Source organism: Rhinolophus sinicus, linkage group LG05 (genome assembly GCF_036562045.2).
Source record: "Rhinolophus sinicus isolate RSC01 linkage group LG05, ASM3656204v1, whole genome shotgun sequence".
Taxonomy (NCBI): Eukaryota; Metazoa; Chordata; class Mammalia; order Chiroptera; family Rhinolophidae; genus Rhinolophus; species Rhinolophus sinicus.
This window is the reverse complement of record NC_133755.1, coordinates 122791264-122818626: the sequence shown is the minus strand read 5'-3', so window position 1 is coordinate 122818626 and position 27363 is coordinate 122791264. Positions and strand designations below refer to the sequence as shown.

Below are 27363 nucleotides of genomic sequence, written 5' to 3'. Positions count from 1 at the left end.
AACTGTTTGGATTTGGAAACTCATGTTGGCTGTCCAGAATATGAGAATTGGCATCTTCCTTTTGTGGTGGGGATGGGTTTGGGCCACTGAAAGCAGAGTGCACTGGAGAGGAAGAGAAATCCACGAGATGTCTAAGAAAGGCAGGTGAGTGGACATTGAAGCATAGAGGATTTAGGGAAGAAGGTGTGCAAAGCAAGCTTATGGTGGGTTGTTCTAGAATCATTCCCAGCTTGTAATGTTTATGTGGATGCCTTTTTCCTCCTTTTCCCTTTGTTCTCCTGCTTCTTCCCTTTTAGGAAGTTAGAATTATGTTCTTTTTAAATGTTTTTAGATCAGATACAGTGCTATTATTGCATATTCTTAAATCTTTTACGAATTGTCCTAGGTGAAAGATAGATTCTGGAAAAAAGACTACAGTATATGCATATTTTACAAAAAATTAAAGGCAATTATTTGATGTCTACATCCTAGGTTGAAATAAATCTGCAAATTCTCAAGTAACCAGTGGGACCTCTAATTAGTGAGAATGATTCTTTAGTTCTAATTATTTCTGCTATATTTGTGGGTCCTTAATTAAAAATATTTTAAAAGAAAACAAAGCAGCTTTCTTTGAGCTACATGGCTAGAATTATCATTAGATTGTCCCCTACTCATAAATTGGGAGGATGCAGGGAAGGACCTGCCAGCAGACCAACTGCTTGCCTGTTGCCAACATCATACGTGCTGCTCTGACCGTAGCAGCGGGTGAGCAAGGAGCATAGACAGAGCCAGACTGGCACTTCGGCAATCGGACTCACTCAGGCGGCTCTGATGACAACACTGGAAATGTAAGTGAACACCTGCACACTTGCTTACCCAACATTCATCAATAAAGTAGGACACTTGGAGAAAACCTAATCCAGCATTCTTTCTTTACTGATGAGGAAATGGAGGCAGTAAGGGCATTCTTGACTTGGCATTCTTTATAAGCCTTAGGTCCAAATTGAGCTACAGCTTTCTTTATTTCTGGATGTAAATATGGGTAGAGGTTGGAAATATCAATTAATATGAAAGGAAATCCAGCTTTCTGGAGTTTGGGGCTAGTGGAAGTCTTGGGTGCCCCACTCCTGGGTCTAAGACAGCCCTCCACACATGGGCCAGCTATGGTTCACAGCACTTGTTTGGGGCGCTTGTAGCAACATCACAAAACTAGGGGCTGAAACATCTAGTGGTTGTGGTGAGTCCCGGACACAGAGAGAGACTGCTGTGCACACGCCACATGGCCTGTTTCTGTCAGAGTCAGACGTTGCTTGGGAAAAGTGGAATTTGGGGAGCAGTGCAGCCATAGAGATTATTTAAACCAACTGTGCTCATGAGGATTAAAAACAACAGCAATAACCTCCATTGGTTGTCATAAAAAATTTCTCAGTCTCTCTCCTAAGCCAGAGTTAGAGAGGCCACCTCGTGGTAATTACCAATGATGGAGAAAAGTCCCAGAAAGTGAAACAGATTTTCTTTAAAAAATGACTTAAAGGAACTTTCACTTTTTATATGACCGTTATTTAAATTTTTAAAAAATTGGAAAAGAGTTTTAAAAACATATTTAAAAAATCACGCATAATCCCCAAACCTCGAAATTACCTTAACATTTTTTGTATATTTTCTTCCAGTCTTTTTTTTCTAAGCATATGTTGAATATTAATTAGCTTGGGATTATTCTGTGCATATAGTTTTATAAACTTATTGTATTTAATATGATTTTTTAAACACATTTACTTAATTGAAGTCTATATAATTATCATTGGAATGGCTGCATATAATGTATAATATACATAATAATGTACAGTGTACCACCATTTAAGCATTTCCTTTATTTTATGGACATTTAGTTTCTTCCTTTCTTATTATAAATATTTGGTATGAATGTCTTTGTACAGGAGAATATATGTCTAGTCTACATACACACTTACTTAACTAGGATAAACTCCGGGAGGTGTACACAAATGGCACAAGAATGCTTAAAGCTCTCGATATATTTGGCAGATTGCTTTCCAGAACAGTGGACTCAACTTATGCCCCCACTAGACAGGTTAAGTTTTATTTTTAGGTAGCCTAAACTTTTCAAGGGCTCATTTAATTTTATCCAGATTCTAACCTCATCAGCTGCTGATAATTTGTATCCAAGCTCCTTTTCATGGTTAATACTAATAAAATGGGAAGCAAGGAGAACACCTGGGTGTAATCGGGATGAGGCGAGTGAGGTGCCTATAGTGTAAAACGTAAGGTTCTTGCACAGCCTGAGAGTCTGTATGTACTTAAATTTTGCACCTCTCTTGCCTCATTCTAGTCGCTGCTCTGGCAAATAATTCATTTGTTTTTCCCAAGATCTCCACAGGAGGAACACTGAGGTGGGACCCCCTTCACAAATCATCCTGGGTACAGATCATAATGCCAGGGCATTGGGCAGTGTTTCTAGAATGAATCAATACTTCAGGTCTCTCTCTCCCTCCTCCCTGAAAGAATAGAGACATAACCTGTCTATACCAAAAGCTCCTGGACAAATGCCAGTTCATCCTTTAGGAGAGCACACTGATCTTACCAGAAGCTGGAAGTACCATTATCATACCTGCTTTACCATGCTAAATAATTCAAATTTATTCTGAAGGTAGAGAAGATCTAAATAGTTTCAGCTCATTTCCATTTTGGAGCGATCACACTGGTGGCAGTATGGTGGAAGGGTGGGAAGGGTGCTAGAGGGGAGACAGAGAAAGTAATCCAGAGTCTATGCCTTCGACCAGAGCAGAGATGGTGGAAGCCTGAACTAGGACATTAGTGGGGTGAACAGGAATGGAGGAGTTAGAATTATAGAATGAGATTGCATGACAGTCCAGTAGGTTTTTGGGTTGTATGACTGGGTAGAGGAGGGTGTCAGGAAAAGGAGAGCAGAAGGAAGAGCAGGTTTGGGGAAAAGATGATGGCTGAGTATGAGCTTGAAAGCTACCGAAAGATAGTTGTCCAGTGAGACTATAGGTCTCAGCTCTGCAGGGAAATCAGGCCTGGAGATACAAAGGGAGTCCTCATAGATGGAGGTGGGCGAGGTGACCCAAAGACAGCATGTAGCATGGAATAAGGACGAGATCAAGGACAGAACCTTGGGGAAGAACAACATTTAAAGAGAAGCTAGAGGAAGAGGACTCGGTGAAGGAAGCTGGAAATGAGAGACCAGAGAAACACGTGTACAACTGGAACAGTGAGGTATCAAAGATGCTAAGAGAGCCATTTATTTGACAGTTATCAAATTCTTGTTATAAGGCCAGCTCGACGGTGGGCAATGGGTGTTTCATCAACGATGAAATCAGATATACTTTTGCCCTCAAGTGGGTTACAGACTAGAGAGGCATTCCAGTGAGGTGTAAAATGTTTCCAGATTGAGGGAGTGATGCACAGGGTCAGATCACACAAAGGTAAAAATCACTTTTTTTTTACCTTGGGATGAGAAGTGAGCCCTAGATACACCAGCTAAGAGCCATGGAAGACCTCAGCGTGAAGAGACAGTGGCAGTGGACTGAAGAGAGGAGAGGAGAAAATCGAGTGAATGTAGATAACTCATGCGAGAAATTTGGCTGATTGAAAGACCGGGTGAAGGTGAGGGAGAGACAGGCAACAACTTCTAGGCTAGAAGAGACCTCAGTGGGCTCAAGTGATGAAGCGCAGAAGCCAGGCCAAAGGCAAAAATGATGCATGAGATACTGCTTTCAAATCTCTTTCCTGACAAAGTGAAAGACATTGGATTGTGATTGCACTAAACACCTTGGAATTTGGTTTTCTCTTAAGTTAGTAAGAGAAGTTGTCCCATCATTTTCCACATAGTTTGTTTGAACTTTGAATCTCCACTTTGTGCTTCTTGTTCTTGTGTAATTATGACCTGCCACTGATCCTGACAGTTTCCGGAGTCTCTGCCTGTGCTGCTCCCTACGCTTATAACGCTCTTCCCTTGCCTCTTTCTCTGGTTCATTTGTTTCCTCCTCTAATACATAGAAGATATGTCACCTTCTCTGAGGAGCCTTCCTTGGCCCTCTTCCACCCCCCTGCATCTCAAGTCTTAATGAGGTGACTTTTTCTCAGCTTCCACAGTGCACACTCACTCACACACAGCCCGTGCTGGTGGGTCTGTGTGGAAACTGACACCGTATTTGTGGGGCTCTGTGAGCCGACTGACCCTTTCCACCTTGCCGTCTACTGACAGGACTAGAGCTATAAAGTACCTCTAGCATCTCAGGAATGCTGCCTTCTGGAGCAGACTTGAAAAGTCTCAAAGCTGCCCCATGGCCCAATCCCTTATTTTACAGGAGAAAAAACAGACTTGGAGAGAAGAGAAATGGTCTCTCATCATCGGTCAGAAAAGCTGGGGCTTAAGGCAGCATGCCAGGTGTCCTGGCCACACTAGGTCACTGCCTCAAAGAACAGTACAGAACAGCAGAGTGTACAAATGTCACAGCAGCATTACTCATGGTGGAGAAACTCGAGACGAGTCCTATGTTCAACCTTAGGTAAGCAGCAGAGCAAATTCAGCTGGTGTGGCCCAGGCCTCTTGTCTGACCTCCCAGCTTCCACACTGGCCTCCTTGCTGTCCCTCCAGCAGACCAGCAAGTCCCACCTCATAGGCTTTGTCCGCGCTGTGCCTCTGCCCTCAGTACTCGTTTCCCATCAGCCGGTCATTCTCTCACTTTCTTCAGGCCTCTGCTTGATTGTCACTCTCTCAGAGCAGTGTTCCCTGGCCACCTATATAAAATAAATGCCTCGGGACCCACTCCCCAACCCCTTACCCACTTATCATCATAGTCCTGAATTTATGTCCCCATAAGGTAAGATGGAGCCCTGGGTGTGTGTCTGTGAGGATTTCCTTTGGAGTTTTGGCGCGGGCATAAACAGTTACAGGCAACCCCAAGAATCTGTTATCAAAGCTCCCATGGCAGAGGGGACAGTGGGGGAAAGACGGGCTCCAGACCATAAGAAGGCCTGGCTTTGGGACGTGGCACTGCTGCATTTGGACATGTCACTGGACATCTTCAAGTCTGTTTCTTCTGTAGAGAGGAGTAATTATGTCTGTCAGCTCAGAGTTATCATAAGGATTGTGTGAGCCAACGTATGTACAAGTGCTTTGACTATTGTAAACCATTGAGTTGCTGGGCCTGCCTCACTTATGCCATCATAGGACGGGCACAGATAGGAAATGGCCATGCAGACTCTCATCCACCAGGACCCCCTAGGGCTTGCCTCTTCTTTGGGGACAGTTATACTAGGCACACCAGCCAGTGACACCCCCTGATCTGCCAACCGGGATGCCCCACAAGGACGTCTTGCTCTGTCTGAACTCACGCTGGTTTAATGCTTTTGACATGAACACAGTAAGGTTCCTCAGTTGTCTTTGTAATGGAAGTTCTAGAACATGATCAGAAATCAATCTGGAGCTGAACTTCAGCAGTTTCCATGATACTCTTTTTTCTTCTTTGTGAGTATCAGGAAAACATTGTCCCATCTCCAGTTTTCTAGCCTTTCCCCTCTATTCCAGGGTTTCTCTGCTGCAGGATCCTGAAATTTCTTGATCTGTAATTCATCTGGGTCTGTAGACTTTAGTACCATTTAAAAACAAACAAACAAACAAAAAAAGAAAACCTTAGAACCGTGGCTCTTGATATTTGCTGAGGAGGTCTGAAAGCTGGGTGGGCTCCCACCATTGGTCTAGGGTGTGGCCTGGGAGTTTGTAAGCTTCTCGGGTGATCTCAATGTAAAATCAAGGCTGAGAAATACTGAATAAGATTATCTCGTGCTATCATTTTTACTACACTGGGCAGCAACTAATTATTTTCACCCTTCCCTTCCCAATTTGAAGACCGTTCTCTCGGATGGAGAACATAAAAATAAAATTGGATTCTGCTAGCAGAATCTCAGCCTTATTATACTTGTTTGTTAGCATTGCCCCATCTTCTCCAGGCAGTGTATTTCCTTCTACTGACTCTCCTGGCTCAGAACACAACTTTGAAGAATTCTGCTTGTCTTGAGCACTTTTCTGGAGTCTTGCCTCATTTAGGTTGGCCTCGTTGGCACATTTCTTATGGGCCCATTAAACTTTTGGAATACACTTTTGGGTTTGTACTTCTCCTTCCATATTTTGTACACACCTCTGTAAAATCTGAGCTCTGCACAATTCTAGAAGCTGGGGCTAGAGAAATGCAGAAGATGGAGTCCCTCCTTCATGGAGCTCACAGTGAAGTGAGTGAGATGGTCAGAAAGCCCTGGCCACACAGACTGGTGCATGTTCTAATGATGGCGAGTGACAAACAGGAGTATTGACTTTATTGGGAAGTAGGGAAGCCCTGGAATTCTTCCAGGAGAACATAATTATCGATCTGGGAGTGCAAAGCATTGTCTGGGTAAGAAAGGATATGAAGAATGGTGGACAGGACCTTCCAGACAGACGGGAAAGCAGAGAAAAGGCACAGAAGTATAACTAGCAACTGCAAGTGGGAGGCAGAGTGGGAGCTGAGGCGGCAGGGAGGAGCCTTAGTATGTGCCTTTATTTGCCCAGCTTCTATGGGCTTTGCTTTGAGGGTGAAGGGTTTTAAGAGGGGAAGTGGCATGATGGTGCTTTTCATTCCATGGTGTTGGTGTGATGGTTGGATGATTAGAGTGAGACCGAGGTGAAGAAGCCTGCTGCCTCCCATGTGAGAAATAATGCTGCATAAGGCAGAGGCAGTGGGAATGGAGAGGTCAGGACGCAGAGAACGATTTTGGGGAGGAGGTTCAGCCAAGATTGGCTGACTGACTGGTGTGGGCAGGTCCCAGGGGGTCTGTTCAGGGTCTTTGTGCACATTAGGAAAGGGCTTCCCCTGTGAATAGATACACCTCCAAGCAGTGGGACTGGGGCTGGACATTCCCACCTGTCCTCGGTGGGCCTGGATGAGGATGTGAGAGGGAGGAGTCGAGGATGACATTGGCGTTTTAGACTGTATACACGGATTTCTCTCCTTGGCTATTACACATGCCAAGAAAGCAAGATCATTTCATTAGCTAGTTCTGGCTTCCTTGTCAAATTCAGTTCTCTTCTCAGAGATGAAATAATCAGCAAAGTAAAGTATAACACACCAGGTGCTCTCCTGTTAGCTGAATGAGCTTTCTGGCAGACCCCTGGCTCATCACAGGCCCACATCTGCGCTCTATCTAACCTCTGACAAAATTCCGAAAGGCTTTGGGAAAACATCGTCCACATACAAACTGACTAGGAACTACAAAAAGGAAACATCAAGAAGTACCACAGGTCAGAACTTTTCATTCTCTCCAAGAGGACAGACCGAAAATGCGTGTTCAAAAAATGTACACCCTTTGTTCAGTCCACAAAGCTGTCTCAAATGTCATCTTATATCATCATAGCTTGGGATATGTCTATATCTTTTTCAATAACTTCCGAGGGACTCATTCAATACATGAACTCATTTAATAAGTGAGTGGACACCAATTTTGTGCAAGGGCCATGATAGCTTCTATGTGAGGGGAAAGGTAAGCTTAGACCTTCCACAGCTAATGCAAATTCCAGGCTATGGGAGCCAAATTTTCCAAAAAGACACAGTGGCCAACCTTGCTTGCAACACTTAGAGCCAGACCCTTTGGGGATGACTCCTGGCTCCATCCATTTTCCAGGTTATTCAAACCCTTTGTGTCTTAGTTTGCTTGTGTATAAAATGGGGATAATGGTAAGGCCTACCTCAAAGGGTTGTTATGAGGACTAACCCCAGTTAATACATTTAATATTAGTTAGCACTGTACCTGGCAAATAGTAAGTACTTGAGCAGTGTTAGTAGCTCCTATTATTTACTGTGTGTTATGCTTCATTTCAAGATTAATAATTATATCTCTAGCTAGTAGAAAGATTCTAATGACATGAAAAATATTTCATGATACATTGTAACTTGAGTTTAAAAGCAAGTTACAATGGCATTTCTCTCTCTCTCTCTCTCTCTCTCTCTCTCTCTCTCTCTCTCTCCCTGTAACAATAAATACAGGATGGCACAGGTTATTTCTGAATGGTTTTCATCCTCTCCTTTATGTTTAGATCTATTTTCCAAAATTTTTAAGTTATTTAAAAATACTAAACAACAATAATGACAAAGAGTTTATGTATCCTGTTTATCAGTCTTTTCTTGGCTCGAGTCTAAGGTTCATGAAGGCAAACGTAGTGGTATCTCAGAATCTGACAAACCCCCGTTTAGTCAGTGTGCAGGTCTGTTTCAGGCTGGCCCCCAACCACAATAAGAACTGGGCCAAGCTCGGTTTCCATTCCAACCCCCTCTTTCAGTCCCTCCTGCTTCCCTATTCAGGCGTCCATTCATTCCTTCATTCATTCAACAAATATGTTGATTCCTTCCTTCATTCAACTAATACATGTTAAGAGTCCTCGGGGGTGTAGCACTGTGCAAGGTGCTGAAGATGAAGGGCTCTGTCCTCCAGGATTTATGGCCTCATCCTGCCCCTGCTGACCATCAATTGTGACGGCTCGTAGCTCCAAGAGCAGCCCTCCCTTTCATCTTAGCTCTTCCCCTTTCCTGGACCCACTCCTGCAGAGCCCACACTTGCTCCTGCTCCACTTTGCTACAGATAATGTAATCCCTGTGCATCAGTCAAGTCTTGGCAGAAACCAGCATTGCACGCCAAAGGGCTTAAGCAATAACTGAATAAAGAGACTACTCACAGAGCTGGGCAGGATTCAGGAACCCAACCAGGTGTGCCAGTGCCCTCAAGGACCGGGAACAGCAGGAAGTCATGACTACCCATAGGCCTGAAGGGGAAATAGTGTTATTGGAGCTTATTTTGAAGTACGACCAGTATGATATCTGTAATGACAGAGCAACACAGACATTGCTATCCCCTGGCACTGAAGCAGGGAGAGAAGGAGAAATAAACCCTCTGCCCTCTCATCTCCTGCCAGTGCCCATTTGGCTGCATACATAAGCCACAGGGCAAGGATATCCAGGTGATACAGTCCCCCTGGCAATATGTTATTCTCCATACTAACAGTTTCATGATAGATCCAAGTGAAGAATGGCATCGATTTCAGGCCTGAGTAGACCAAAGGGGGAGATATTTTAGGTCAGACCTCTTCAAATCAGGCCTAAGTAATTAATCCTCCAATCCCTGCTGCTGTGGGTACTGGGGAAATGCTCATCAAAAGACTAAATGAATGCGTTGCCGCTTCATAGATTTTTTTTTTTCCTTGCACATTTTATTCTGGTTAGATTTGAAGCAAATCTGAAGGGTGAGGGGTGCTTGGTTGATTTGAGTACCTAGACTATCTCTAGCACGCCTTTATTTTTAATTTTCATAGTAAGCCCCAAAGATAGAGACCAAGAAGCACCCCAAGTTGCCCACAGCGAGGCAGACATGGCCATGGGCACACGTATACCATGCTGAAGATGTCTCTTCCCCGTGTCTCAGCTCCAGGGATTTTCAGCAGTGCCCCTCCCCCTGACCAAGAAGCAGGAAGCAGAAGGTAGGGCGAGCCTAAAAGGAGAACATGGGAGGGGGCTCCTGGCTTCAGCTGGGAGAGAGAGAGAGGAGGTGGGGGGCAATGGGGACTGGCTTTCCTCCTCTCGAAGTCCCTACCTTCTTCCTTCCTTACATCAGTAAGCCTGTAGTAGCTCGTCCAGGTTCTCTAACTCAGATGCTTTCCCTGGGCCACTTCCTATGCTGTGAGCACAGTAAGTTCCTTACTTTAGGAGGAAACTTCCTGGTCGGCTCAGTAATGACCGTGGTTCCTTCTGTTTGTTACCACTTTAGAGTTTGAAAAGTGCTGCCACACTATCTCATTTACTCTTCACATCCCTTGTCCTGTCACAGAGCTTTACCTTTTATCAGTTGAAGTAGCAGGAGTCTTGAGTCTACAAATTGCCTAAAAAGGCACAGAGCAGGCAGGGTCACGTGGAAGTCGCAGCCTTGTTTTTCTGTCTCTCAGTCACATTTTTCTCCCACAATGATAAAGGGTTTCTCCAAAAAAGATGGCAAAGGACTTACAAATGAACTGAGCTAGTTATAAGGGAGGAAACCGTGTGTATTGAGGATAAAACGCATCAGGTAAGTGGTTCTCAAAGTGTTGTCTCCCAACCAGCAGCATCAGAGGCATCTGGGAACTTATTAGAGATGCAAATTCTGAATCAGCATCAGACCTCCTAAAATCAGAAACTTCCGGGGGCGCGGGGAGGGGGGGAAGGGAAGTTTAAGAATCTAGGGCTGAACAAAGCCACCAGGTGATGCTGATGGAGGCCAAAGTCTGGGCACTGTTGTATCTAGGGGAACGGAAGTGTGTGTGTGTGTGTGTGTGTGTGTGTGTGTGTGTGTGTGTGTGTGTGTGTGTGTGATGGTGGTGGTGGCGGCGGCAGTGGAGGTACCCTGGAGAGAACACACACCTGGTGTGAGCATAAGGAGAAGCTGGGAAGGTAGTTAATGGCTTCTGTGGATTCTACAGCTGGTGCTGATGAGTAAATGAAGAGTGTTCAGGGCCTCTGCAGCATTGTTTGTAATAGCAAAAGAGTGGAGGCAACTCAAATGTCCACCAATAGAGAACTGGTCACATGAGTTACAGTGCATCCATGTGATGAAACACTATGTAGTGTAAAAAAGAATAAGAGGCTTGCAATACTTTGACGTGATAAAAAATCCAAGGTATAATTAAATGAAGAGAAAAAGAGTTTATATAGTATATTAACTTTGTGCATAAAAATAGGAGACCTTTTGTGACAACATAGATGACAAACACAGTATACTCTCACTTATGTGTGGAATCTAAAAATAAATGAACTCTGATACAGAGAACAGATTGGTTAATGCCAGAGGCAGGTGTTAGGGAGGAGGTGAAATGGGTAAAAGGGATCAAAAGGTACAAACTTTCAGTTATAAGATAAATAAATACTGGGAATATAATGTACAGCATGGTGACTATATTTAATAACACAGTATTATTCATTTGAAAGCAGCTAAGAGGGTAGTTCTTAAAAGTTCTCATCACAAGGAAAAAATTGTAACTGTGAGGTGATGGATGCTAACTAAACTTATTGTGGTAATAATTTTGCAGTATATACAAATACCAAATTATCATGTTGTATACCTAAAATTAATACAATGTTATGTATCAACTATCTCTCAATAAAACTGGGGAAAAATAGAAGAACTAAATATATGTTTGTACTTACTTGTACGTACAAGAACTCTGGACAGACAGACAAGAAACCAATAAGAGAGGTGCCTGTGGATGGGGGATTGGGGTAAATGGAGGCAGAGGTGGGAGGCCAACATTTCACTGCATTTCCTTTTTTAAAAATTGTCAAACTTTGCAAATATATTACCTATTTAGAAACAGTGAAAATAAATTAAAATGGCCCTAAGTGCAATTCAGAAGCAGAAGCACAAAAGCTGCCTCCCAAGGAGCCAGGATGATTGATATTTGACCTAAGGGTAAGAGTTCATCCTCCCTCTACAGGATGGGCCAACAGAGGTCAAGGGTGCCAGGCTCAGCCCATACTAACTGCCCCTCTCCCAGCTAAAATCCTCTCAAAATGGCCAAGGAGCTTTGGGGGAGCTTGGAGTTATTAATAACGACCAGCAATTCTCAGCCTTTGTTACACATTAAAATCATCTAGGAAGCTTTAAAAAATACTAATGTCCAAGCCTCAGTCCCAGACTGCTCAAATCAGCAAGTCTGAGGAGGGGCCTAGAAACCTGTATTTTTAAAGCTCCTCAGACATGGTTCTAAACCACTGTCTTAGACGTTCTGGGTCAGTTCATTTATCCAGAAAGCTGGAGAAAGTAAAAGAGGATATCCAGTAGCTTAAAAGAAGATAACATGTTCCATCAAAACTGTCAAGATCAAGTCTGAATGCAAATGTTTGTTTTTTTTAAAATCTCATTTAATTAAAATACGTAATCAACCAATTTTTCCCCCTGGGCAGCCCAATTCTGAAACGAAGCCCTGACATCACCAAATCGCCTCTGACAAAGTCAGAGCAGCTTCTGCGGATAGATGACCATGATTTCAGCATGAGGCCTGGCTTTGGAGGTATGAAATGAGAACTCACAGGAGTTGTCTTCTTTCTTCAGGTCTGTCTGTCTGTCTGTGAGCAGAAACCAACTAGCTTTGCTCTCTCCTGCTCAGGTTTGCCTCAGTTGTCCTTGGTAAACAAGCCACCGAGCCCACAGCATCTTCTGAGCATCTGCCGTGCCCAGCCCTGCCGGGGCTCTAAGGAGGTGCCCGCTGGTCAGTGGCCAGGCCAGACCAGCTGAGTTATCTTCAGGCCATTGCTCCTGACAAAGATGGTACAGGGTCAGTGAGGCCAGCAGCTGGCTGTCAGAAGGGCAAGGGGAAGATAGGGCAGCTGCAGCCCAAAGCTGCCTCCTGAAAATGTTCTGAAATAACAACCTTGAGCTAAATTAGTTCTCATCTGGGAGCTGGTATACAGAACCCTGGGTACATATCTGAGGACAGAGTGTGGTCTGCTGGGTTTCATTAAATGAAAATAGCCTGAGAAAATAATCATTTAGCACAGAGGGATGCCAATGACCTTTGAAGCTGAGCCGGCAGCTGCCAGATTTCAGCCCTCTTACTGTCAAGTAGGGTTTTTGTCCTTATGTTTTTTCTTTTTTCTGGGGAAAGATATTTATTTTAGAAATCATTCTCATGTCTTTTATTCCCTCCAGTCACCTTCACCCAAAGAATAAACAGATTGTAGAAGGGAGACTCTATCCAGCCCATAATCTGCTGCTGTTGGATCCAAGCCCACTTTTTCACTCCACGATGATCTGAGTCTGCTTCCTGCCTTCCCTACGTGCCTGAAAGCAGGGAGGAAAAGGGGCAGCAATTTACTCCCTTTAGGATGTTTTGTTTTTTCACCTTTATGAATATTAAGTTTTTGTGGCTTAGAAATGCCAAAAAAATGTGATGGTTTTAAGGCCACCCTGGTGTTTCATGTCCCTCCTGGAAACTACTCTGCTGTGGGGCAAAGATGCAGATCTGTGGGCTTGGCAAATCATCTAAGGATGGCTTTGGTTATGGGTGTCAAGCAATGCTTTTCTCATGGCCAGACAGACACATTGGCTTCCATGGTGAAAGAGGATGCAAAACCAGGAGGAAAATGTAAAAAGTAAAGTGGAGGATCTCATGCTAAGGATTAACTCCTTAGATCACATGGAGTTCTGATCAACTTTGACCTCGGTCTTTATTGTACCTTTAGATGAGCATGTATAACCAAAGAAGAATGCTACATATTAACCTCATTGTTTCAAAGTTTTTTTGTTTTTTTTAACCTCTACTGGAATATTCCAAGGAGCCAACCTACCGTGTTTCCCCAAAAATAAGACCTAGTTGGACAATCAGCTCTAATGCATCTTTTGGAAAAAAATTAATATAAGACCTGGTATTATATTATATTATATTATATTATATTATATTATATTATATTATATTATATTATATTATATTATATTATATTATATTATATTATATTATATTATATTATATTATATTATATTAAAGACCAGGTCTTATATTATAGTAAAATAAGACCGGGTCTTATATTAATTTTTGTTCCAAAAGACGCATTAGAGTTGATTGTCCAGGTAGATCTTATTTTCAGGGAAACACGATATGATTCCACCCTTTTATCTGTCTGGTTTGACTTCATCCTGGCATGTAAGAACACCAAACCTCCAAATCTGACATAACACTGAGGTTCCAGGGGAAATGCTCCTTATGTCTCTCTTCCATAGTAAAAGTTCAAGTAAAATGAATAAATGTTTTTGCTGTGCCCTGTCCGCAGGCCCGGCCATTCCTGTGGGTGTGGATGTGCAGGTGGAGAGCTTGGACAGTATCTCAGAGGTCGACATGGTAGGTGCTTCTCTTGCCGGGGCTGTGGGCAGGGGAATCTACATAGGGCCTGGCTGGGCCAGAGCTCTGCACACCAGAATTTACTGGGTCTCACACCTCCCTGGGCAATGGGCAGTCCCACACTAATATCACACATGGCTCAAGGAAGTGAAGACACTTGCCAAAAGCCACCCAATTGGTATGAGACAGAGCCAGATGACAAAGTTGATCTTCCCTCTCCAGGGACCCGGCTCTTGGCATAGGGATGAGTTCTCTGGCAAAGGCTCTCAGACATAAACAGCAGGGTCCAGGTAGCCAGGCACATCCTACTACTGCAGATTTTGTGTGGCTGGGGAAATGCAAGTGAAGCAGAAGTGTTTCCCCACCACCACCACCACCACACTTTTTTTTTCCTTTTTAGAGGGTTTAGATTAAAAAATGAAACATTCTAGAACTGCTTGACTTTTAGCACTTTTTAGGGCTTTATCTTAGTTTGGTTTCCCCAAGAAGCAGACCTGAGACAGCATTCTAGCACGGGGAGTTTATTTGGGAGGTGAGCCCAGGAAACACAAGAAGAGAGTGGGGAGGTGAGAGAGGGAAGGGAAGGGAGCAAAAAGCGCTATGCCATCAAACCAGTTACTACTGGGGTATGAGACACTGTCCCATTGGGTTACTCTGGGAGACAGTGCAGAACACACTTCCGGGTTATCCCAATCGAGGAGCCAGGGAGCTGCAGCACTTATCCATCTACCTCACTCCCCAATTCCACTCTCTGGGTGACGGCTGCTTCAAGAGGCACTAACTCTCGGGTACCTCCAGCTTGCCCTGTGTGTGGATGTAACCCAGGAACTCGACTCCTGGCAGCTTCTTGGATTTGGTGAGGCCGAAAAAAGACAACGGAGCCATAAGGGGTTCATATCACAGGCATATTCTCGAGGGCGGTCAGTCGAGACACAGGAACAACACCTATGCCTGCTGGATCAGCCCTGACTGTTAAACAGCATGCAGCACAAAGGTGGCTTACAGCCAGCTGGTTGGGGGCGGGGGGCGGCAGATGGTCTGAATGGGCATGGGAATAAGCCGAGCCAGTAGTTTCTCACAGGAACCTATTCCCATGGGAGGCCAAGAGCCTGGCTCTACCACTCTCCTAGCACTTTTCCAACAGTGGGCCTGGGAGCTGTCAGGCAGAGGGTCACAGTGCTGGCAGTAGCAGCCTTCTCAGTGCAGAGATGAATGCCAGGGGATGAGGAGGGGCTCAGGGACACCTTTCTGAGGAGACCTCATGCTGAGTTCTTCCCCTGCAGTGTCCTCTTCCTTCTGCTGCAGCAAACCCCAGGGACTAGAAGCAAGACCTCACAGGGCTCAGTTTCGTTTGCCAGCCAGGTGATGGCACCGCGAGAATAGAGAATGTCTTGATGACACCCAGGGGTCTCAGTGTGTGAGGTTCCTCTCTTCCCCTCTGCCCCTAGGACTTCACGATGACCCTCTACCTGAGGCACTACTGGAAGGATGAGAGGCTGTCCTTCCCCAGCACCAACAACCTCAGCATGACGTTTGACGGCCGGCTGGTGAAGAAGATCTGGGTCCCTGACATGTTTTTTGTGCACTCCAAGCGCTCCTTCATCCACGACACTACCACAGATAACGTCATGCTGAGAGTCCAGCCCGATGGGAAAGTGCTCTACAGCCTGAGGTAAGACTCTCCTTAGCTCTCCCTCTCGGCCTTTTTTACCTGCAGTGTTCTTTGACACCTGAAGCATGGGAATAAAGGCAAATCACTCATCTTAACCAAGAAAAGTACTGGCTCCACAACGATTATTTTCCTTTTAGCTCTGAATAGCTAGCTTCTAACTTTTCAACACCGAGGAAAACAAACTATACACATAAGTAAAAATTGTAAAGAATTATTCCATCTTGAAAATACACTTGGGGAAATTTCTCAAGCTGATAGGATTTATGCCCTATCCTGTATGTTATATTTCAATTGAAAAACTTTACAATAATAAAAGTTATTTCTCTAGTAGAAATCAGAGAAATAGATAAAACATTCTTCCCAAAGACTTCCCTCCTTGGATCTCTTTGACTCCCATTTGTTGGGTACACTTTAGAACTTTTACATGTAATGGCAATAGACGACACACTTTTAGGTTTTATCTGCTTTCTTAAGTCTAGACCATCAGCAAAACGATCAAGCCCTGATTTGTAGTATTTGCCAATTTCTGTAGTGTAAATACACCACATCATAGCTGATTTCCAGCTACCAACCTGATGTCTCTAAATGCAGAGTTGGGAAGAAATGGGTGGTAGTTCACACACCACTAGACGGTAGTTCCACCATATAAATGTAGTAGATATAGGTAACTTCAGGAGTATAGATAATAGTAAAATAATTAGCAAGTGGTTTTGAGTAGTTACTACTTTTATTTTTAAGGTAACATTTAATTTTTAGTTTATATAATTTAATTTTTAATAATGGCTATGTTTAACAATAAGCTTGCAAACTTCCAGAGAGTCTATCAGTCAGTTCTCATGAGCCAGTGGATGTCTCATCCAGATCACCACTGGATATGACCACGAGGGGAAGAACCTCCTCTGTCAAAAGTCATCAGTGAATCTCCTCATGCCTAAAAACAGATGATTGATTTTTTTATTGCAAATAAAATCATGGGTTTGTTTGATTTAACGGGACAAAAAAACAAGGCCTAAGTTACTGAGGACTACCACTTCAAGATTTAGTTTGGGGAAAACATGGATTAGCTGGGTATCATCAACTCTGTCAGCAACAGGTTAACTCTTAAAGTACATGCTAATATACTATCCTCCTACCTCATCAACTCAGTGATTCCGTCAACAGAATACATTTTTATGCAGACCATTCTGGGTGCCAGGGTGGCTCTCAGTGTTGTGTAAATGAAAGCCCTGCCAGGTCCTGTCTTAAGCTCTGGGGACATGAGATGAAATGATATGTCACTGCCCTTAGTGTGACTTCAGGCAGGAGACAGAGATGGAACCAAATTATTAGAATGCAAATAAAGATATGGACCCCCTGAAGCGGGTGGGGGGGGCAGGGAGGGACAGATAACAGGATGGCGATTGACGTTTCCTGGGCACCAAGATACAATAAGTGAATTCATAAATGAGATACTCCATCACACTAGGCAGATTTTATTAAGGAAATGTTGAAAAACTAGTTCCATGGCTCTTGAACTCCCACTCAACTTCAAGATATGAAAACTCAATGTTTGTGGAAGGAAAAAAGATTTGTGAGATTTTTCTTGAGAGAGAGCTGTGGGGAAGCCATGAGTGGGCCTGCACTGGGACCACTCAGAGAGCTTGCGACATGTGTGCCTACCCCTGGGGGACACTGCATAGTTAGAGGGCTAGCGAAGAACTGTCTGACTATCCCAGGGGCAGAGCTAGGAGAAGTGGGGTCAGTCTGCACTCCCAGTGTTATTGGGAGCAGTTAAGTGTGTGTGGAATGGAATGTGGATGGGACAACCAAGAGCTGGGGTGGGGAATAGCTGCTAGAAAACGAAGGTGCCCAGCAGTGGGAACGAAGAACTCGGGAAAGAAAATACCAGCTTCAACTATGTGGCAGGTTTAGAGGTTGTGAAGTCACCTAGCCAAAGACCAATCCTGCCCCTACCTCCTTCTCTCTTCTCACTTTTACCCACGCAGGAAGTGATCAGAGATGGGCAGAAACTGACCACTTAGATGCCAACTCTGTACCTTAGCTGGGAGGAACAGCAGAAATCTCAATTTGAATGAAGCTTGAAGTGTTGATTAATACCTGGTACATGAGAGTAAGCAGAAAAATCACAGAACCTGCCAAGTTTCCAAGGAAGACAAGGAAGGATCCCCCAATGAATCAATTTAAAGGGAACTGGGAAAACAAAAACAGACATGGATTAGACTACACCACACACTGTGCTCGTTCAATGTGTGGGTTACAGGTGGAAAAGCATCAAATCAGGGTGCAAAGAACTAGTCTGATGACCCTCCACCCCCAACACAACCTGTTTATCAGGATTTCCAGGGGAGACAAGACTACCTAGCTGCTAGCAAAATGAAATCCCTCCCGGAACACAAGCACTTCACACCAAATGGAATGGGAAAATAAGACAAATATTTGGATAACTCAGTTTCAAAGAACTTAGCTTTTTTTCCTTGAAATTTCCATTCAAATGAAAATTTTGAGATTTTTTTTTTTTTTGTCATGAATTCCCCATATAATTTCCACAAGTTATACACAGCCATATTTTTTTTTTGTATGGTGGAAGAAAAAATAGTATGTTCAATATCAGCCAGTGACTGTTAGTCAGGCCTTGCCGTGAGATTCCCCACTGGATGGGAGATCTTTCTTCTATGACTGATGATCTGTATTCATTTATTCTTTGATGCAGAAGCCTATTTTTCTGTCGACTCTGAAACAAAACTATTAGATGCCAGCTACTTCTTATATGTTGGTGCAATAAGATCTTTTTCCGTTACTATGATCTCCATGGAATTATCTACTAAAAACACCTATGTCCACTATCATATTATTATCAATATAAAAATATCAACATTATTTTAAAAGTGCTGAATTTGGCAACTGGCATTAAGTACTTCATTAATACTATTTCTGAAGCATTATACAAATATTGAATATCAATATAATCAATAAAAGAACAGAAGAACTTGAGTTTATCTAAAACAGGAGAACAACACAGGTATACCTAGGAGATAATTGCGAGTTCGGTTCCAGACCACTACAATAAAGCTAGTTGTAATCTCTTTGCCAATGGAAGGTCTTGCCTTCAATTCATAAAAAACACATCAGTGGAGCGCAATAAATTTGAAGCACAATAAAATGAGATATGTCTATATGGTCTTATGGTTTCTTTTAAGAAACGATACCATATGAGGTTTTATTTCACATTGTTATATATTGACTGAAACCATTGCTTCTTTAAAATGCTCAAACGTGATGGGAATTAGTAGAGGCATTCTATTTGCTTCACACCGACGCAGGTTAAACATAAATACTTAAGAGTACTCCAATAAGGGTATCACTCATAAACTACTCATCTAAATCCTAACACATTGCTTACGTTATAAGAAGGACGTCCTTGTATTGGAAGGAAGCAGAGGCCTTTTCTGTTTGTTTCAGCATTTTGCATGTGTGTTTTGCATCCTCTGAAAACTTGGATTTTGTCTGGGTTTCTAGGGTTACAGTGACTGCAATGTGCAACATGGACTTCAGCCGATTTCCCCTGGACACACAAACGTGCTCGCTTGAAATTGAAAGCTGTGAGTAGACTCGTGCCAGACAACACACAGCTCCTAAGTAATTCTGAACACCTCAGTCTCAGCAGCAGGAGCAGTGCCTGCTCCTTATTCACGATGATGCTTTGAAAGTGATGTCTTAGATTGAAGCTAAAAGTCAAAGGTAAATGTTTTCAATCAGAACAAATTTGGGACTGAAACCTTCTATTCCCATAATGGACCCTTTTAGTGCCCTGTGGCAATGGTTTTAAATTTACTTCTGTGGAACCTGGGGGTTTTGAAGAGTTTTCCAGGGTCATCGCTCAGGGAGCGATGTAGAGGGCTCTGCAAACGCAGGTCTCCCTCCCTCCAAGTACCCAGCCCAACACTAACATGTACACACAGTCCTCCCAGAGAGCTTGGTTTTGATCTGTTTTGTTGCTCTTCTGAATATGATTTTGTTGAAGAGAGGATTTTCTGGCAAAAACCAGTTTGGCAACAATCGCCCAGGGAGCTGCCCCAGTGAGTTCAGCTGGTGGTGGAGACACTCAGGAACAACTGAGGGACCCCAGGAAACGTGCACACACAGAAGGCCGGGGAAAGCTAAACTCCAGGCCCCAATAAGAGCAAGGCAAAGGTAATGCCAGGGCCTCGTGTTCACATCTCGAGCTCTCCACGCACCTGCTCCATTCTCCAATCTCTGCCCAAATGCCTCCTGTAATGGGCAGTCTGGACTCCCAACTGCAACTCGTACACTCCTCCCGAACCAGCACACCCACTGGCCCTTCCCGGCCATGTCACAGTCCTAATGAGCAATCTCATTGGCACCTTTGCCAGCCCGCCTGGGCTTGTGTTGGTGGATCAGGTGTCTCCTGGCTCCAATCATGTAGGGCCGAGCAGCGCAGGGGTGTTGACCCCATATGTAGCAGGGCCAAATGGACAGCTCTGCAGGGCACTGAATGTGGGAAAAGGGCATCATAAAACCCAGGACTGGGGAGGCCGGTGGCTCAGTTCATTAGAGCGCAAGCTCTTAACAACAGGGTTGCCAGTTCGATTCCCACATGGACCAGTGAGTTGCACGCTCCACAACTAGGTTGAAGGACAATGACTTGGAGCTCATGGGCCCTGGAAAAACACTGTGCCCCAATATTTCCCAATAAAAAATATATATGTATTTAAAAAATCCCAAAAAGCAAAAAACTCAGGACTAAGGGAGTGACTACCTACTGCAACTGCACAGGATTTACCTGCTCTGTCATCTAATCCTCACAGGAGCCATGGGAGAGGGTTATTGTTATCTCCATATACAGAAGAGGGATGTAACTTGCCTGAGAACAGTGCTAAGAAGGACTAAGCTTGTTGGCTCCCACAGCCTGTTTTCCTCAGTACACACAGGCAGCTCCATCCGGAATGTGGCTTCTCCCTGCTTGTAGCAGTAGTCAGGATTCCACCAGAGAAGCAGAACCATAGGAGACACATAGTCAGAGATTTACTGCAAGGAATTGGCTTATGTGAGCATGGGGGCTGGTGAGGCGAGTCCAACATCTGCAGGATAGGCCGTCAAGGAGGGTAGGCTGGGAGCTCTGGGCAGGAGCTGACCCTGCAGTTCACAGGTGGAATTCTTCCTCCTTGGGGAACATCAGGTCTGCTCTTAAGGCCTTTCAGCTGGACCAGGCCCACCCAGATTATCCTGGACCATCGCCTTTACTTACAGTGAACTGGTTGTAGATGTCACCTCTACAAAGCATCTTCTCAGCAACACCTGGATTAGTGCTTAATTGAATAACTGGATACTATAGCCTAGCCCACGTGAACACATAAAACCAACCATCACACAGATCAAGGGTTAGAAATAGAATAAAGAGAGGAATAAAATAGATCAGGAAGAGGCCCGGAAAAGAGCTGTTTACACATGCACAGACTGGACTGGCATCTCTGTTAGGTTTTACCTCAGTTCTGCCCAGGCAGCAGGTAGGTTTGTCCAGCTGGAATCAGCAGTATGCTCACCTAAAGTGCCGGGGGCGGGGCGGGAGGGTCGTAGCATCAGAGAGAGTGATCCTCATGGGGGAATCACTTTGATTTTTCCCTGGGGAAGAGCAACTGGAGGCCCACAGAGAAGGGACTTGTTCTTCCTCCACCTCTTTCTAGGTCCTTTCTTGCTAAAATGCAGCCCTTATTGCCTAAGAGTCTTTGAAGGTATTCACCATCAGTGGTCATCACTATGCTTTGCAATAAGAAAGAAAAGGTCTAAATTAGGGCTAAATTACCCTGGTTTAAAAGACTGAACCATATACAGTTTTGCCACTTTTTAACCATTTCTGATCTACAAAAACAGCAATTTCACTTGGTTTAACCTAATGCATGACAGACTGAATTGCAGGGTGAGCCCTTTTGCAGGAATTATGAACATTGAGGCTTGGGAGCTTTGCTCTGATGACTTCTGGAAGACTGGGGAGAATTAGATTTGTCGTTGTGGATTTTGTTTTGCCTTGTGTAGACTATGATTTGTTTACTCAAATAATCGATTACAATCGCAGTCGTTTGTGTGGGAGATTGGAGGCAGCTTCCACAGAGCTGCAGAGACAAGCCTGGCTCCCCACTGCCACATGCCTGATGCTATCTCCCCTCTTTTCAGATGCCTATACAGAAGATGACCTCATGCTCTACTGGAAAAAGGGCAACGACTCCTTAAAGACTGACGAGCGCATCTCGCTCTCCCAGTTCCTCATTCAAGCGTTCCATACCACCACTAAACTGGCCTTCTACAGCAGCACAGGTGGGCATGGGCGGTGCTAGCCTGGCTGTGGTGAGTCATCCTCTGTTTTAGGAAAGGTGTGAATTGGTTGTCAAGTGAGCAGAGCCTGTGCTGCTGGATTAGACACCAAAGCTGAGAATCCCAAATCTGGTCTAGAGGATGATGTGGAGGTGGGTTCTTGGTCCCAAAGTATCAGAAGTGATAACCCAGAATATATCAGTAAGGACTGAAACATAAGCCACGCGAGGAGGTTTGTCTGAGGCAATCACATCGCCAGTTTAGCAGCAGGCATCTCACCCTTGATGTGATTAGCAGAGCCCCCTCCTCTACAGGTAAGAAACAACCCAATTTAAGGTCTGTCTGTTTCCATTCACATTCTCTCTGCTTCAGCCAGCCCCTCTAGGTGTGCTCCACTCTTAGGCCTTCCCCTCTTACTACACTGCTTGCACAGGCTCTCCTTATGACCTTCTCGTGAGCCTTGGTACGGGAACTACTTGTCATTTTCCTGTGGGCAGTGCCATTGCTTTTTGAACCAAGGGTCCTGACAGGCTTGCGGCCTGCTGAGGGCGTGTCTTCCTCCCGGCAGCTGAGGTTAACAGCTGAGGTTCACTCTCTCCCACCCTTGCCTGTTTCTTGACTAATCCCTTTTCAAGGTGATTTTGCTCAAATCCTTATGCAATCTCTGTCGCTAAAACACTGTCTGATTGACTGCACAGGAAGTGCAACATTTTAAGGCTTTCTAATCTAGAACAGAGGGCACTTATTTGCTTCCAGCACATCATGACAATCCAGCACATCTTATCATCTGTGTATATTACCTATGAATCTTGGTTCTTTGGGGGACACCCATTCCTTTGACCCTTAGCATTCTGATATTCGTTTCCTCTTGTCTTAGTCTGTTTGGGGTGCGATAACCAAATATCATAGACTGGGTGACTGCTAAACAACAGAAATGTATTTCTCATGGTTCTGGAGGCTGGGAAGTCCAAGATCAAAGTGTTGGCAGATTCGGTGTCTGATGAGAACCTGCTTTCTAGTTCATAGACACCACCTTCTGGCTGTGCCCTCACATGGTGGAAGGGATGAGGGAGCTCCCTGGGCCTCTTTTATATGAGTGCAAATCCCATTCCTGCGGCCTCCACCTTTGTGACCTAATCACCTCCCAAAGGCCCCACCTCCCAACATCTTAGGGATTCGTTTCAACATATGGATACTGGGGGGATACAAACATTCAGTCTATAGCACCTATCGTCTATAGCAATCACTTTCTGGAACTGTTATAATTATAACCATTGCATTATAATTGGCCAGGATGCCAAGTTTTCAAGTTAATGTTGCCAAGTCCCCATTTTATTTTCAGTCCTCCTCAGCTCAAGCTTATCCTGCCTTTTCCTTTTCCTTTCATTGTTCTCCCATTTCAACCCCTCCATGAAATTTTTCCCTTGTAAAGCACACAAAGGCCAAGCTGAAGCATAGCCGGACCTGTGATTGTTCTCTCTGTTCCTAAACGCAATGTTGTAGTTAGCTTGATATTTTAACTTAAAACTCCTTTTCCTGCATAAAGAAATCCAAAGGGGGTTGTTTGAATCCGTGCCTTTCAAACTTGAATATGAATCATCTGAGGACTGTTGTTAAAAGGAGATTCTGATTCAGTAGGTCTGGGTGCGAGGACCAAGAGTCTGCATTTCTAAGCTCCTAGGTGATGATGACACTGCTGGGTCCTGTCCCATAGTTTGAGTAACAAGAGTCTTAAGTGACCTTCTCAAGGGGTTCCCTTTTTGTACAGAAAAGGGGTCAAAGATTTCTTGAGATGGATTCACCCATGTGGTGTAGGCATCCTGTAACCACTTTGTCCCGTGGTTTTTCTTACCTCTACTTTGTAAAGGTATAATAAGGTTCCAGTGAAGTGTCTAAGGCATTTCTGACCCCTTGAATTATGTTTGTTTTATGAAGGAACTGAGTCGCTATGGCATGTGCTGTCTTTTCTTCCTGTGCCCCCCAGGCTGGTACAACCGTCTGTACATTAACTTCACGCTGCGTCGCCACATCTTCTTCTTCTTGCTTCAAACCTATTTCCCTGCCACCCTGATGGTCATGCTGTCCTGGGTGTCCTTCTGGATCGATCGCAGAGCTGTGCCTGCCAGAGTCCCCTTAGGTAAGGAACATTTTAAGTGCACATTCCAGGCATATGAAAATACAAGTAATTCTTTCCAGAAAAAAACACTCATTTCAGATTGGTCCTAAACCCCTGTTGGCATTATAGCTTGGAAATACTTCAAGTTATTCATTCACAGCTAAAATGCCATTATTTAAAATCTAGGTAGAAAAAAACTGTACCCAGTTCCCCACAGGTGCCCATGCAAACAGCCCACCTTTAGTCTTGTTGGAGCTGCCTTCTGGGGTGGGTGATCCTGGTTCGTGGGGGCTCTCTCTGCCCACTTGCATAAGGAGATTACAGTGTACAACAGGGTTTCTCAAAAGGTGGCCCAAGGGATCTTTGTGACAGATCTCCAATGGAAATTTTAAAAAATGAAGAATCCTGGGTTCCATCTACATGCATAGAATCAGAACCCGGAGAGAGGACAAAGAACCTGCATTTTGAACAAGCTCTCTCATTAATTTGTATACGTATTCAAGTCTGAGAAGCCCTATTCTGAGCATTCCACCAATAGCTATTCACCATCAACTTTATTCCACACTTTAAATATTGCACCCACTCAATCACATACCACCACTGTGGTTCAGGGGCTTCAAGAGAGAGGGTGACCCACAAGGTTTTAGTGAAACTAGATTGGAGCTGGCCCTTAAGATGACCCCAATCCCCTGTGATTTGGTGTTTGCCAAGCAAATGTTCTAAGCTTAATTTGAAATCCCAAACAAATTTCCACTGACAGATGCCCTGTCCTTTAACAGTTGTTCCGTAGCTTAGTTACTGTGCTAAATAAATACGCATTCTAGTTTTAAATATCTGTCTCCTATAAATGAGGTTACATGGTCACCTTTGGTAAAATGGGCATTGCTGAATAGACAGGCAGGTCCACCATGGGGGTGGCTGAGGGTGGTGTCCTGATAGCTGATGAAACAGGCTCAGGGCTGCAGGACTAGATAAGCACAATAAGGACACAAATGTTCAAGTAAACCTTATGAACCTTTTTCTTTTGTAAAGAAGTAGTTTCAAGAAACATACATACTTGCTCATATATGTAATCTTTGTTTTAAACTGAATGGAAATAAATGTCTTACTGTCAAAATGTCTGGGGCTCTCTGTAGAAGGAGAAAGCGATACCGGTGCTATGATGAATATGCAGGCGTATAGAGAGGGAAAGAGTGAGCTTGAGGGTGGAGGAACAGGAGCGGCTTCATAAAACCTAAATCTTAAAAGATGAGTAGGTATTTGCTAGACAGAGGATGGGATAGAGACATTTTAGGCCAAAGAGCAGGAAGGACCAAGAATGGAGGCATGAAGCCATCCAATGCTTGGTGAAAGACAAATGTGTGCTTATTTCTCACTCTGTTTGTTTGTAGGTATCACCACGGTGCTGACCATGTCCACCATCATCACGGGCGTGAACGCCTCCATGCCCCGCGTCTCCTACATCAAGGCCGTGGACATCTACCTCTGGGTCAGCTTCGTGTTTGTGTTCCTCTCGGTGCTGGAGTACGCGGCTGTCAACTACCTGACCACGGTGCAGGAGCGGAAGGAACGGAAGCTACGGGAGAAGGTGAGTTTACTATGAACTAAAGCATTCACTCAGGGATACAGCCAGATCGAGCTCTGGATCTTGGGCAGGTCATACCTCCTTTGTAAAATGGGGTAAGAGTGCCCCCTCCTCCACCTACGTTATGGGGTTGGTGTGAAGAACAAATAAAATAATATGTTAAAGCAGTGTGAAGTGTACTCTGGGCTACACTCTTTCACTAATTCAGACATTTATTTAGCACCCACCATATACCAGGAGGTGCTAAGGCAAGTTAACTAATACATAATCCCTTTAATTTTGGTGGTGCTCATAGTTTAGTCATAAAAAGAAATGACAATGCAACATGGTAGAACAAATTGTTTATGAACATAGAGGTGTAACAAAAGAAGCTTCCAGGGAAGTACATCCTTCATTCTAGGCCACTTTTCTTCATGTGTGACCTCAAACATCTCCCATCAGTTTCCAGATTATTTCCCCTTCCACCTGACTTTCCTTTCTTCTTCCTGTCTGCAGCTCAATGGTTATCTCCTGCAGAAAACTCTGACTATATAGTAGTGAACTATCCCCACAATGCCACACCTTTCAAATTCCCCATTCTTCTGTCTCTCAATAATGTTATCTGTAAACATTTTTATCAGGGCTCATATCAGTGGAGAACAAGTCAATTCTCTGATCATGAACATGCTTGTTGGTCTCTGGTATGACATGAAGTTTCCTAAGAGTCATATGTATACTTTAAACAAAAACAAGACCTGCCATTCTTGAGTGTTTACAGTGCCACTACCATTATTTTCCCATCTCCCACCCCTAACTGGGAGTGAAAGAAACTAGGAAAAGGCCACCCCCTCCACCATGCAGTTTCTTTTGAAGGGTTTCTGAGGGATGAAGCTGAGCTCACATCTCAACGTGTGTTTGCTGTGTTCTCAGCTTCCCTCCACCTGTGGGTTACCTCAGCCGCGTGCTGTCATGCAGGATGGCAGCTACAGTGACGTGGAGGTTAATGACCTGGGCAACTACATGCCAGAGAGTGGAGAGAAGCCCGACAGGATGACGGTGCAGCTGACCTTGGCCTCGGAGAGGAACTCCCCCCAGAGAAAGAGTCAGAGGGGCAGCTACGTGAGCATCAGGATAGACACCCACGCCATTGATAAATACTCCAGGATCGTTTTCCCAGCGGCGTACATTTTATTCAATTTAATATACTGGTCGATTTTCTCATAGATGGTTGTGATTCTATAAATTTCACTCTTTTGTGTGTACTACAGAAATACCTGTATGATGAAAAGATTATAATGAAAAAATCTTCTAGTACCCACCCTTGTCCAGCTTTCCAAAACTACATTGACAAGACACTTCCTGGTTTAATTTGCATTTATTAACCATCTATTGTATACACTGCATTATACTATGTCCTGCAGGAATACACTATCAGCATCTGATAGTTGTTTCCAGCATCTCCTGGAAAACCACCCTGCCAGGGTTGTGGGCACACTATAGTTCAACCTCTTTTAGACCGTAGATGCTTATTCACATGATTTCCTTTGTATCACATGCTTTGAGCTAGGTGGAATTGGGTCGGACTTAAAGTTCATGTGCATGGAACATACGTGCACCTAAAAATACCCACTTTGACCAAAATTCATGCTTCAGTTTAGGGCCTATTACCTATTTTTGATGTACTGCCTGTTTATTTTAATACAAGGCAATACTAATATTCCTATATTTATTTACATCTTATGGTTTACAAGGTTTCACCTCTTCACAAGAAAATGTCT

At 44.0% G+C, this 27363-nt stretch overlaps 1 protein-coding gene across 1 annotated transcript; it reads left to right on the top strand.

The window, feature by feature from the left end:
* The first annotated feature begins 22 nt into the window (after positions 1-22).
* GABRR1 (gamma-aminobutyric acid type A receptor subunit rho1) lies at positions 23-26875 on the top strand. Its single transcript, XM_019743314.2, has 9 exons — positions 23-144; positions 11976-12082; positions 13839-13906; positions 15355-15578; positions 19095-19177; positions 21768-21908; positions 23890-24042; positions 25413-25609; positions 26516-26875. Exons 1-9 carry the CDS (start codon positions 23-25, stop codon positions 26807-26809), a joined length of 1389 nt encoding a protein of 462 aa, XP_019598873.2. The 3' UTR covers positions 26810-26875.
* The last annotated feature ends 488 nt before the right edge of the window (positions 26876-27363 follow it).